The sequence below is a fragment of the Vidua macroura genome, chromosome Z (assembly GCF_024509145.1).
Source record: "Vidua macroura isolate BioBank_ID:100142 chromosome Z, ASM2450914v1, whole genome shotgun sequence".
Lineage (NCBI taxonomy): Eukaryota > Metazoa > Chordata > Aves > Passeriformes > Viduidae > Vidua > Vidua macroura.
In genome coordinates, this window is record NC_071611.1 from 51,601,240 (window position 1) to 51,613,387 (window position 12,148).

Genomic DNA, 12,148 nt, shown 5'->3' on the forward strand with positions numbered 1-12,148 from the left:
GTAGACTGAGGACACTTCTGTTTGTGTCTGTAATGTTCACTACTTTACTTCTATCTTCCAAAGTCAGTCATATCATCACAGTCATCAGACAAACTGACAATAATAAGGACTATTGCTTGAAGTTGCAGGAAAGATATGACAGACTCAACAGTCTGTAGAAAATAATTCTCACTCTGGAGATGCTCTGTTGAAGGAGAGGATCAGGAAGTAACAATAAAACTGAGGTAGGGTGACCCAGACACTCTTCAGGCTTTACCTCTTTTATAGAAAAACACAAGGCTCTAGGACTCCTGAAGTCAGCAAGAGTCTCTGCTGTCTTCAGCAGAACTTGAATACTACCCAAGGACTTGTCAGTGGTTAAAGCTGTCAATTCAGCAAGCTTGTCGTTGGTCACTCATCACTCATTTCTATTTAGAAGATTTTAAACTCATAAGACACTTTTAAAAAATCTTTTAATTCTTTAGACAACATTAAAATAAAGCAGAAAAGTTAAAACTGGAATACTATGGACAAAGCATATGCTTTCACATCCACATTTGATAAGGATATGCACCTTTTAAATAAAAATGTAAACAAATGCAAACTCAATAAGATAATAATGTAAAATATTTAATACATCATAAAGCCCTAAAATAAAGCAGAGAGTTTCACAATTTCTAGATAGCATTCGGATAAAGGAAATGGTTGTACTAGAGGATATCTCTCAGCTAGTGATAACTGAAAGGTTTATTCTCCTAAGATTACAAAACCAGTAATTGTACTATACCTTCCAATATGAAATTTAGAAAAAGAGAAAGGAATTTTTAAGCATAGAAAAAAAAATGTGAAACTATTTAATAATTTTGATTTAAAAAAATTTGGTTGGACTTTATATTGGGATCTCATGTGCGAAAGTCAGCTATGCCTATGTCCCTCACAGCGATTCACAGACTTCTGAGACTTTCTTTCACTCAGAATGATATACATCTTTTCTGTATAGTTAAAAAAAACTCCCATAATTTGGAAATATTTAACTTTCTACCTCTGTTAGGCATCCCTGAAAAATCTATCATTACTGCTGCATTTACTTCTCACAGAAGCTGAAGAAAGACTGTAGTGTGACACTATCACTGTCATGCAGCACATACTTGGAATTAAAAGTTGTAGCTATGCTAGCTACACAGAAATATGAACAAGTAGTAAACTGCTTAGTTAAACTTCACAAATTTAAACCAGAAATATTGCAACTACAGGCATGTTTTTGTACTTGTACCTAGGATCAGGGACAGACTGGAGGGTAAGGGAACAGAATAAGCAGGATTAAGTTGTGCTATGTCACTCAAAGTCCTTCCTTTTCATCTCCTCCCAATTAGCTTTATCCAGTCTAGTTCACATTATGGTAGAAATGCTTTGACTCTCGGTTTCACTTACTCTAGATTGTTTGTTAACCAGTTGAACTGGAATGGGCTAAACTCTTCAAAATAGATTAGCCCTGAAAGGTAAGTCTTTAAAGAAAGCCAGCACCAGCAATGCTCACAGAATCATGCTCATCTAGAAATTACTCCACTTGTAGTGATGGTTCTCTCTTTACAGGAAATACTGGTTCAGGAATGACCTTTCCTAAACTGTGTCCTAAATTACACAGTGACTCAGAGGGCTGCCTGATTTCACTGACAGACAGCTATCCAGCAATAGTAAGTTCACTGCCACTTTAGTCAAAGCAAAAACATCAGCTAATGTTAGCTGTTTTTCAGAGAAATCCCAGAGCAGCCAAAGACAAGAGCAGCTGTAGTGAACTTTACCCTGTTTAGCAACAGCATGCAATGTCTTGCATTTCTCTATGAAGATTTTCTGCAAGATGGCAGATGTCGCTAGGAATTGGCTGTAGGGAAACACACCAGACTTTCTTCTTAATTCTTCTTTCTATGCCCCAGACAATGGAGATAAAATGGAAGTAGGAGTACCAATTCTTGTTTAAATTTGTATCCACTGTAATTTCTCTGCTCATTTTTCATTCTCCTCTTTTAATGGATCTTACTTCCTCACACAATGCACACCTCATTTTTCCCTTTCACAGCACAAAACCTACCATGCCCACAGGGTTTATGATACCACTAAACAGCAACACTATACTGTCTCTTTTCCTGTGGGAGCACCTCACAGGCTGGAATGTCCAACCAGCTGATTTTGAGGTCATGGTGGCTGCTGGCTGAGCATTTCCTATCAAAACCACATCAAGAAGTAACAATGGAAGCTACTTTCTGCTCTGGTAGCTGGTGGGCCATTTCTATGTATTATTCCTTAAGATGAGTTTTTGCTTTTTTTTTTTTTTATTTTCAGTGCCACTGCTGGGAGAAACACCTGTAAATAAAGCCTGAGCTAATAGGTCAAAGGGGTGTAATATCTCTTTTCTAATTTTCTAATTCAGCAGGATGACCTAACAGACTGAAAGCAGAAAGGATACTAGAGTTATTGAGGGACTAGGAAGCAGAACTTCAGAGAGGATCACTGAGAAGGACACCTGGTATCGGACTATATGAAACTCTGTTGGCATCTTCAGGAGTCACAGAAGTGCTGGTGACTTCGGGGTGACAGAAGCTTTCTTACCTTCAAGCCAGTATGTGACCATGTCTCCTTTCCCCTAAGAAAGAATATTAGTCATGGGGTTATAATACCATCTGTCATTTATGAAATAATTTTCTTACTACAACTCAAAACAAGTCCCAAAAGGAGAAATATGTGCTTGTCAGCCACTTTACATGGAGGAAAAATGAGGCATAAAACCTTTCCTTAAAAGATAGTAGCAGTAGTATCAATTAAAAAAAATTCCTCGAAGTCCCATCCAAAACTGGGATGTTAGTTCTCTTGTGGAACTCACATGATGATTTGTGATGTCTCTGAAGGACCTTTTTTGATTTCAAGCAGTGGTGACAGTGAATGTGCCATACAGGACTTCCAAGCTTGACTGAGTCCTTCATCTCTGACTTACCAGATTTGTCACATGAACAAGTCCATGGAACTGATCCTGGCTTAAAATCTGAACATGCTCTCTTCGGATACAAGAATTATTCTAACGAAATCATTGTGAGATATAGAGGACTTGAAGATATAGGGGACTGCATGGGTTAAAATTCAAGGACTCCAGAGTACTTTCACACTCTCCTCTCAGAAAAGCTGAGTATAAATGTTGCGTACACACCTTAACTTGTAAATTCCCACGGCATACTAACACATACTCTCCAATCTGCTCCAACAGCTGGTATACACTTGAACTGCACTGTATTTTAAGAGCTGGAAAGAAAGATAAATATCTTATTAGCAAACAATTTATACATCTAAGACAGATGCATTTCCCGAAGTGTGTCAAAAATTTCAAGACTCATTAATGAACTCCCCCTTGAGTTTTTTTTTTTTTTCAAGTCTTTGCATCCAATCCTTTGTATTTGTTATTCAAATGTTTGCACACAAGCTCCAGTGTGTGGAGAGCATCTCAGGATAAATATGGGACTGTCAACAAACACTACTCTTCGCATTCTGCACCTAATAATATTTTTGTACTCTGCACAGTTGTCTATCTGTGCTACTGATACATACACAGTTCTGCCTCCTGGTCAATAAAGAGCCAGTGCTTTCTTAGCACATTTCGTTTCCAGCAAAGTCTAAACATTAAAGAAACAGCCACCCTTGCACTGACTCCAAACATGAAAATTAAGATAGTTGGAAGAGATGATGTTAAGATTACTCCACATTTTTTTAACATTGTGATTTTTCCTCAGTTGAAAATTTTATCTTCATGTAAATCACATAAACCTCACTTGTCTTGCCTTTTGCAAATGACAGAAAAAGGACCAAGAAGGACAGATAGAAGAAGTTCTACTTTTGCTGGAAAATAAAATTTTGCCAAAATTAAAAAAAAAAAAATAAATTAAAAAGGGTTTTTTCACCTGTAGCGTTCTGTGACACAGACCCAATCATTATGCTTCTTTAAAAAAAAAAAAATCCCAGGTGATAGGAGGAATGGCTAAGATTGTCTAACTGATTTTTGTTATATCAGAAAATGACAGTTTTATAATGTCCACTTTTATTTGTTTAAATGTTTTTTAGAGTTTCAGAACACTGCCCATAGATCAGGAGATATATGTTTCAGATAGATACATATACCAGAACTATTCTTTGACATAGATACATTATATTTCAATTTGTCATCTTGCTTGAGAACAAGACACTAGCACTCAAATTCCAGGTGATAGCATTTTGAGTGTGCATTGCTAGTAATTAATCTATTTTAAAGCAATCATCTTATGATTAAAACTTGGTAATGTAATGTAATTTGAGATCCTCAAATGTATGTGGCCAGAAAAAGAGGGAGAGAAAATAAATGCTTGATAGATTAATGGTCTGTCTTTATTTCTATGTCTACAGTGCTGATGCACCATCTGAGAAAGAGACTGGCATACAGAACAATAGATAACCTGTGAATGATGGAAGCAGATTTTGAAGGCATTAGTTTTAAAGGAGTTCAGATAAGATGACACAAGGAGCATTAAAGGAGGTATCTCAGAGACTGACAAAAAGAAAATGAAGTTATATGTGTTCCATCCAGGTTAGCATTTACTTTGGAAACATAAAAATGGTGAGAAGCAATGGATGCTAGTGATTCTCAAATCCTTTCAAAATTTTCAAATCCATCATTTAGGACCATTCTCCTTGCCTTTCTGCCTTGTTTTTAGTGGATCGTGATAGATATTGAAAATATCAGTTTTTCCCATGAAATTAAACTTGAAGAATCTTGTTTGTGCCTAGTTCATTTACAATGCATTACAATGTGAGCCATAAAACTACTCAGCTTCATTTCATGAATGTAGGAAACAAGCCAACAAGGTTCTGTGACATTGAATCACTCTTTTTCTTTTTTTTTTCCTTTCAGTTCTTCTAGATCAGCTAAAATATTTCAGAATCTGAGTTTCAAATGTCCATATTGACTAAAGATGAAGTTTCTAAGTAAACTTGGAGCTCTGTTATCTCTTAGGAAGAAGCAGTGAGAATGCCTCCACAAAATTTCTGTTTAAACTCTTTTCTAGAGGACACATATATAATCTTCTATACTGACACAGCTCCCATGATGTCCTACTGTTTCTTGAGTTCTCCATTAGAGAAAGTTATCATCAACAAAAGAGGAGTAATGAAAATATTCTTACCATAAATTCAGCTGGGTGCCAGGAACAAATAGAAACAATGAACATAACCACTTCCCTCTCATTTTGTTTCATTCCAACCTTTTTTTACTATAGAGAACTTCAAAGCGACAAAAATCCCTTCCTGAGACTTTAGAAATAAGGGGATCTGATTAGAAAAGCAGTTGTAGAGAATATCACTGAAATAACTTGTCCCTAGGCAGACTGGACGCAAAAATCAAGAACCTCTTTACAGGGTTCAGAATAATTTGAATAGGTCAGGACTCAAAACTCAGCCTAACATTTTTTAAGAACTAATTCAGGGATGATGAAAACCCCACCTGCAGTTTGTTCCTTATTACCTTCACTGGTAGATTCCATCCTGGAAGCTGTGTTTACAGTATCTCCAAATAAACAGTATCGTGGCATTTTGGTTCCAACAACTCCAGCTACAACTGCCCCTGTTAAGAAATGGAAAGCAAGACATTTTGTCCTTATAAATCACATAATCAGTCATACAGCCTTGTGGTTGCTTCCTCCACTATCTTAAATCTAATTTATTACCCAGATAAAGACTGAGTATTGTCTTTACATGGGTTACAAATCTGTCTTACAAGCGATTTTAAACACAGAAGATATGATTTCTTGGTAAGACAATATAAGACCTAATTAGCTGGTAGATGCTGGGCTGCACAGGACATGTCCAACTCTGGCTGTCTATCAAGATGGAATTGCAATCATACATCAGGTTAAATCAGGGAGCTAGGAGTCTGAGAGTGAAGGCTAGATCAGATTGTCAAGAAACAAGTCACTATTTTGAGAAGAGAACAGCTGACAAGGACAAGTAACAGATACAGAGTGGCAGTTCTAACTTACATCAGCAAAGGCACAGGTGTTGCATCCCAGACCACACAGGGGCTGTGGGATGTTTCCAATGTTGTATTCAAAACTGAGGTACCAATATCCCATGTATCCAATAAATTATTTTGTTGGGATGACCTCTATGTTGTGTTCCACTGCATATCAAAAAATTAACTTTATTTTTAATGGAGAGGAAATGGCCACTACAGATGCATTTTTAAGGCCAGAGGAAGACTCTTTTGCAGCTTTCTCAACATACCTGAATGTATTCCTGCTCTTATCTTTAGGAGGGTATTAGGCTTGTGTGGGATCTTAAAAGTCCTGCAGACATCCAGAAGGTCTAAAGCCATGCTTGCGATCTCACCAGCATGAAGGATCCCATTCTCCTTGGGTACTCCTGACACCACCATATCTTAACACAACAATGCAACTGTGTTAACCTTTGGCATTACACATAGATTTATTAAAGTATGCTGCCTACAATTAAAAAAAATTAAAAATGTAAGAAGCCCTATTCTTTCATATCCCAAGGCACAGTTGTGCCTGCTGAGCAAAGAAAACCAGAAACAAATATATGCTAGGGCAATGGCTCATGGATAGAATTGCCCTAGGTATGAAAAATGTTGTATTTCCTTCTTATTTTTACATGAGATTTATTCCCTCCAATCCTTGCTTTCTTCATCCTCCCCTCCACTGAGAATGCTTAAAGTGGGACAGGCGGTGCAAATGTGTCTGGATCAGTGCCTTCCATCATTGGGCAGATATTATAAAAAAAGACAATGACTTCAACTAGGCATTCTTCTATGCCTCCTGCACTATGCTTTAAAAACTGATTATGGGATCTTGGGGTCCTGGAGTGCTGAGCTGGACAACCATGACTGTGAGAATGATAAACTGATTGTAAGATTTCTGAAAATGCTTTCTGAATGGTCACGGAAATCTGGAGAGACCCCAGTCTATAGAAAGCTGGCAAATATGCTGGCTTTCAAGAAGGGCAGAAGAATTTCTTCTGCCAATTCTTTCAAGAATTTCAATAATGGCAAGAGGGATGACCCTGCAAACTACAGGCCTGTCACTTTCACTTCAGTACCCCACAGAATTTTGAAGAAAATTTTTCTGAGGTAATGAAAAATACATGAAGGACAGCATAGTCATTGGTCCCAGCCAGCATGGCTTCATGAGCAGAAAACCCTGATTGTCAAATCTGATTTTCTTTTATGACAGGATAACCCACCCAGGTGATCAAGGGAAGCCAGTTGATGTAATCTTTTTGGATTTCAGTAAAGGTTTTTATACTGCTTCTCCCAGGATCCTTCTGGTCAAACTGTCTGGCACACAGCTGGATAAACAAATTATGTGATGGGTGAGCAACTGGCTCAGGGGTCAGGCACAAAGGGTTACAGTGAATGGGGTGACCTCAGACTGGTGACGTGTCACTGAAGGGTTCCACAGGGCTCCATCCTCAGCCCTGTGCTCTTTGTCTTCATAAATGTCTTGGATTCAGGACTGGAAGGGATATTAAGTCTGCTGATGTTACTAAATTGCCTCACAAGCAGAAAGGCCCTGCTAAGAGACCTTGAGAAATTAGAGGACTGGGCAATCACCGCTTCATGTTTAAGAAATAAAGGCATTAGATTCTGCTTCTGGGATGGGACAAACCTGGATGTACAGACAGACTGGGAAAGGAGAGGCTGGAAAGCAGAAATGAGTGCAGGAAAGGGACCTGGGGATCTTGGTTGAAGTTGAACATAAGCCAGCAGTGCCCTGGGGGCACAGCACCACTAGCCATGCAAGGGAGGGGATTGTCCTGCTCTGCTCTGCACTGGGGAAGCTTTGTCTCAAGTGCTGGGGGCAGTTCTGGGTGCCACAATACAAGAAAGACATTGAGCTGTTAGAGAGTGTCCAGAGGAGGGCCATGAGGATGGTGAAGGGTCTGGAGGTGAAGCCGTGTGAGGAGTGGCTGAGGTGACTTGGTCTGTTCAGCCTGGAGAAGAGGAGACTGAGGGGAGACCTCATTGCAGTTACAACTTCTTGTGAGGGGAAGAGGAGGGGCAGGCACTGATCTCTTCTCAGTGGTGACAGTGACAGGGAATGGCCTGAAGTTGTATCAGGGTTGTGTTTAGGTTGGATATCAGGAAAAGGTTCTTCACCCAGAGGGTGTTTGGGCACTGGAAGAGGCTCCCCAGGGAAGTGGTCACAGCACCAAGCCTGACACAGCTCAAGAAGCATTTGGACAATGTTCTTAGGCACATGGTGTGACTCTTGAGGATGGTCCTGTGCAGGGCCAGGAGTTGGAACCTATGATCTTTGTGGATCCCTTCCAACCAGAATATTCTATGATTCTTTGATTCTGTTACTGTGTAGGGCAAGAAACTAGTCATTTAGGGATCTATGGGGTACATTTGTTCAGGAATTTTATGCTCAAGAATGTGTTCAACAGTTCCATGGTAGGCTTTTTTGTTCCCCATCTTATAGGAATTCTGTCTGTCTCATTCAAAAGCCCTGTTAGATTTCCTTAGGTTTTACAGAACTCAATTTTAATCATAGTCTATCCCCAGCAGATTGCCATGGTAGCAAATATAAAGCCATTTTCCTACAAAAGAAAAGAGGCAAAAGAGAAGCACTCAAGCCCCTGCAATGTATTAGGAGAAAGAAGATTGTTCTGGTCTTCGCAAAAAAAACAGATAATAAAGTTAAGGTTATGGCATGTATGATCCCATGTAGAAGATAAATGTTTTAGTTGTGTTCCCATGATACAGAAGTTGCCAACTGGGATTAATCTGCTGCCAAGATTTAAAGTCAGACCTCACTAGTCATAGGAATCAAATAAACAGCAGCGGTATTTTAATCCATTAATTTGTCCCATTCACAACACTTATCAACCATACAAATGATTCAATGTATGCAGGAAAATGTTCCTAAAGTTTGCTAGGGCTCTGCTAGAACTCATCTCCTAATTGTTTTATTTATCTTCCTAGTGGCAAGAAGCTTTCCAAATCTACTTTAGCTGTTCTTCCTTGTCATCAGAGAATCTCTATCTTGATGCCTCTGTCCTCATCACAGTCCACAGTTCACAGAACTTACAGGCATCTCCTATTGTCTCCACCTTATAGACATCATAGTTATCTATGATTTCATCAAAAGTGGTATAAAGCTTGTTCAAGAGATCTACCACTTGGTATGGTGTGCTGCTGCTGGACAGCTCAGTGAAGCCAACAATGTCACTGTTAAAACACAACAGAAAGAGCATAATCATCCACTGTCCTAATCATTGCTGATTAGTAATTTTAAACACACTGTAAAAATTGCTCAATGCAATTACATCTACCTTCTCTTTTCAATAATTATTTTGCTAAGATTGTTATTAGTTTTGTCTTAATTTCTTTAAATTTACAAAATACTCCTTCCATTTAAAAGGACAGACTGACCAAAGTATTTTTGCTTAGCAATGCAGTAAACCATTTTTACAGGTGAACTTTAATCTGTAACAGACTAAGCAGTCTTCAGTTTTGGGTTATGTTTAAATTAAAAAAAGGAGACCTTGATATTTGTTTTTTTATGACAAGTGAAGGCATGTCGTTTGTATGTTGCTTCCTGCATGCATAAAAAATTAAAACTGTAAGTCCATATTGACTCTAAGGATAGACAAATTTTCTTTATACAGTCTAAATGGTGGATTCTTTACTTAGACCTATCTTATGAAACATAGATTCATGCATGTGTAACATATAAAGTAATATGCTGCTGTTGTTAGAGCTCCAGAGTAATGTCATTTTTTATTTAAGTAATTCTAATGAAAATAGGGAGGTGTGAGAATTTGAAAGACACTATTTTGTAGAGCCACCTATTACTATAGGTGGCAGTTTAGATAGAAATTCTGTACTCGGTTAGGAGCTTCACCTTCACTGGAAACATAGAAGTTTCTTCTGTAGGAGACAGTTCTAGTCCTATCTTTCATGTTTTATTTACCTGAAGAAGATGGTGGCACTTGAGTAACTTTGAGCTTGTGCCTGTTTTCCCTGTCTGAGATCATCTGCTACTTGTTTCGGCAACATACCTGTTGTAGAAAGTAGATCATTGTAATCTTTTTACATGGATAAAAGAACACATTAAACATAACGTGCTGGTTTGAGTGCACAAAAAATGTTCATAAATGCAAAATATTATGAAGGTGAAAACACACTTTGGCATCAAAATCTGCTCTGCTGTAATGTGAGAATTCATAATAAATCTCACTGATAACACATCCAGATTTTTCACATGGTCCATAACTTTTAGGCCAAACAAACCAGTATCTATATACATTTCAAGAAAGAGTAAGGTTAGATTCTAATGGTGTGATCTGGGATTTTACTAATTCTCTCTTTATGAACTCTTTGCTAGTGCTTTCTACCCGTGTTATTTGTTTACTATCTCTTCCCTGTTTTGTTTTGTTTTGTTTTGTTTTTTAATTGTATTTGTTCCCCCTATCTTGGACTTTCACATCCCTTTGTTTTTTGCTTTCTTATATGCTATTCCCATCACTTTATGTCTTTTTTGTCCTTACAGAATTCTGGAATATACACTGCCATCAAAAGCAACCAAATACAATTCCACAACATTTATAACTATGTAAAAGGCCTGCCACAATGATGCAAAGTCAAAGCACTATGGATTTTGGGACATAGCTCTTAGATGAGCTACTGATATCTAGGGGGGAAATACAGAAAGTAGCTAAATATCTTTCCAGCTTTGCAAGAAATAAAGTTTATTCATTCTTTGCTAGCTAAATGTTACCTATTAAATAATCACCTATGAAAGGGTTCTTGTTTGTAGTTAGACAGCTGAAATAAATTTTTTATTGAGAGGAATATCCAGTATTTTTTTCTTTATAACTTACTATACAACAGACGATCAGTCTTCTGTTTTTCATGCATTAAATCCTGGGTTCTCTCAGAAACCAGTGTCTCCAGATGTTTATTATATTTCTCCATCTAAATAACAGAGAATTTTGTAAAATTTTTCAAAAATTAATCATTTTACTGAAACAGATGCCTAACTGGATAGGATTTAATTATTTGAATGATTCTGCTTTGAAAACATTCAGAGATAAAAAAAGGGCACAGGTCTAAGACACCTAACACTTTTTTACAAAATCCAAAGATCAGGTTTCTCCTCAAGTATATTTATGAATTTAGGCTTGAGGTTGTTACTTACACACAAGACAGCAGAAGGGAATTTCAGGCTTTTCAAATTTCATGCAAACTTGAAGGGCCAAGTCCAATGCAGAGGGCAACATACAGAAAAAGTCTTAACAAAACAAAAGGTATCTAAGTCTCAAACTTCTATCAAAAACTCACAATGCTTTCATAAACTATCTTGCTATGCTCGTCTATGCTTTGCTTTTTGCATCCCTCTTCTGTGTGAGGCAATAGTCTGTGGAGGCAGGAATCTTCTTTCTCTGCTGATGGGCTTGAGATACTCTGCTCAAAATGATTTATAAACATGCTATTTGTAGCATGCAGGGATTCTATATCCCTGGTACTATAAGAGCACTGAGCCACAGGGAAGTGGGAATATAGTTTTCAAACAACATTTGACAGACAAAAAAAAAAAAAAAAAATGTTCAGCCCCAAAGAAGTTGAGAAAGTTAAAAAATGGAATGAGAAGAAATACTGGGTTTCAAGCAGAACTGCAACTAGTCACCCCAACAGAACTGAACAAATAACTGTGGATATTTTTTTCCAAACAAGGGGTATAAGATTTTTGAAAAAAGCCCTGAAGGATAGAGGTGAAAGTTATTGAAAGTGAGCAGACTGGATTGGATTAAAAAGCTAAATTTACCAGAGTCATCATCATGTCAACAGGGCTAACAGGATTCATCTTATACAACATTTTCTTGACTTGCTCAAAGGTAGGCCTTTGGGATGGATTATTTTTTCTGCACCTTTCAATTAACTGCAGAAGGAAAAGAGAGTGAGAAAAGCAAACAGCTTTTTATTATTCCAAGCACAAGCAGTATTTTAAGTTAATACTTCTGTTTCCTTGATTTCAATTGCCTATGTGAAGCTCTATCTGCAGCTGGTGAAGTGTCAGAGCTATACTGAAGCCTCTGGAGTTCTACAGGCTTTTGCTGAATGAAGGATATTAGTTCA

General features: G+C 37.7%; 1 protein-coding gene across 1 annotated transcript in view; it reads right to left on the bottom strand.

Moving 5' to 3' along the window:
- Window positions 1–2,542: 2,542 nt before the first annotated feature.
- Window positions 2,543–12,148, bottom strand: part of LOC128822314 (atrial natriuretic peptide receptor 2-like) — a 35,173-nt gene continuing 25,567 nt past the window's right edge. The window contains exons 16-23 of the mRNA XM_054004007.1: window positions 11,838–11,951; window positions 10,894–10,987; window positions 9,984–10,071; window positions 9,099–9,238; window positions 6,274–6,426; window positions 5,516–5,614; window positions 3,179–3,270; window positions 2,543–2,620 (exon numbers count right to left, since the gene is read on the bottom strand). Coding sequence (XP_053859982.1) covers window positions 2,543–2,620; window positions 3,179–3,270; window positions 5,516–5,614; window positions 6,274–6,426; window positions 9,099–9,238; window positions 9,984–10,071; window positions 10,894–10,987; window positions 11,838–11,951 — 858 coding nt within the window. The remainder of the gene's footprint in view (window positions 2,621–3,178; window positions 3,271–5,515; window positions 5,615–6,273; window positions 6,427–9,098; window positions 9,239–9,983; window positions 10,072–10,893; window positions 10,988–11,837; window positions 11,952–12,148) is intronic.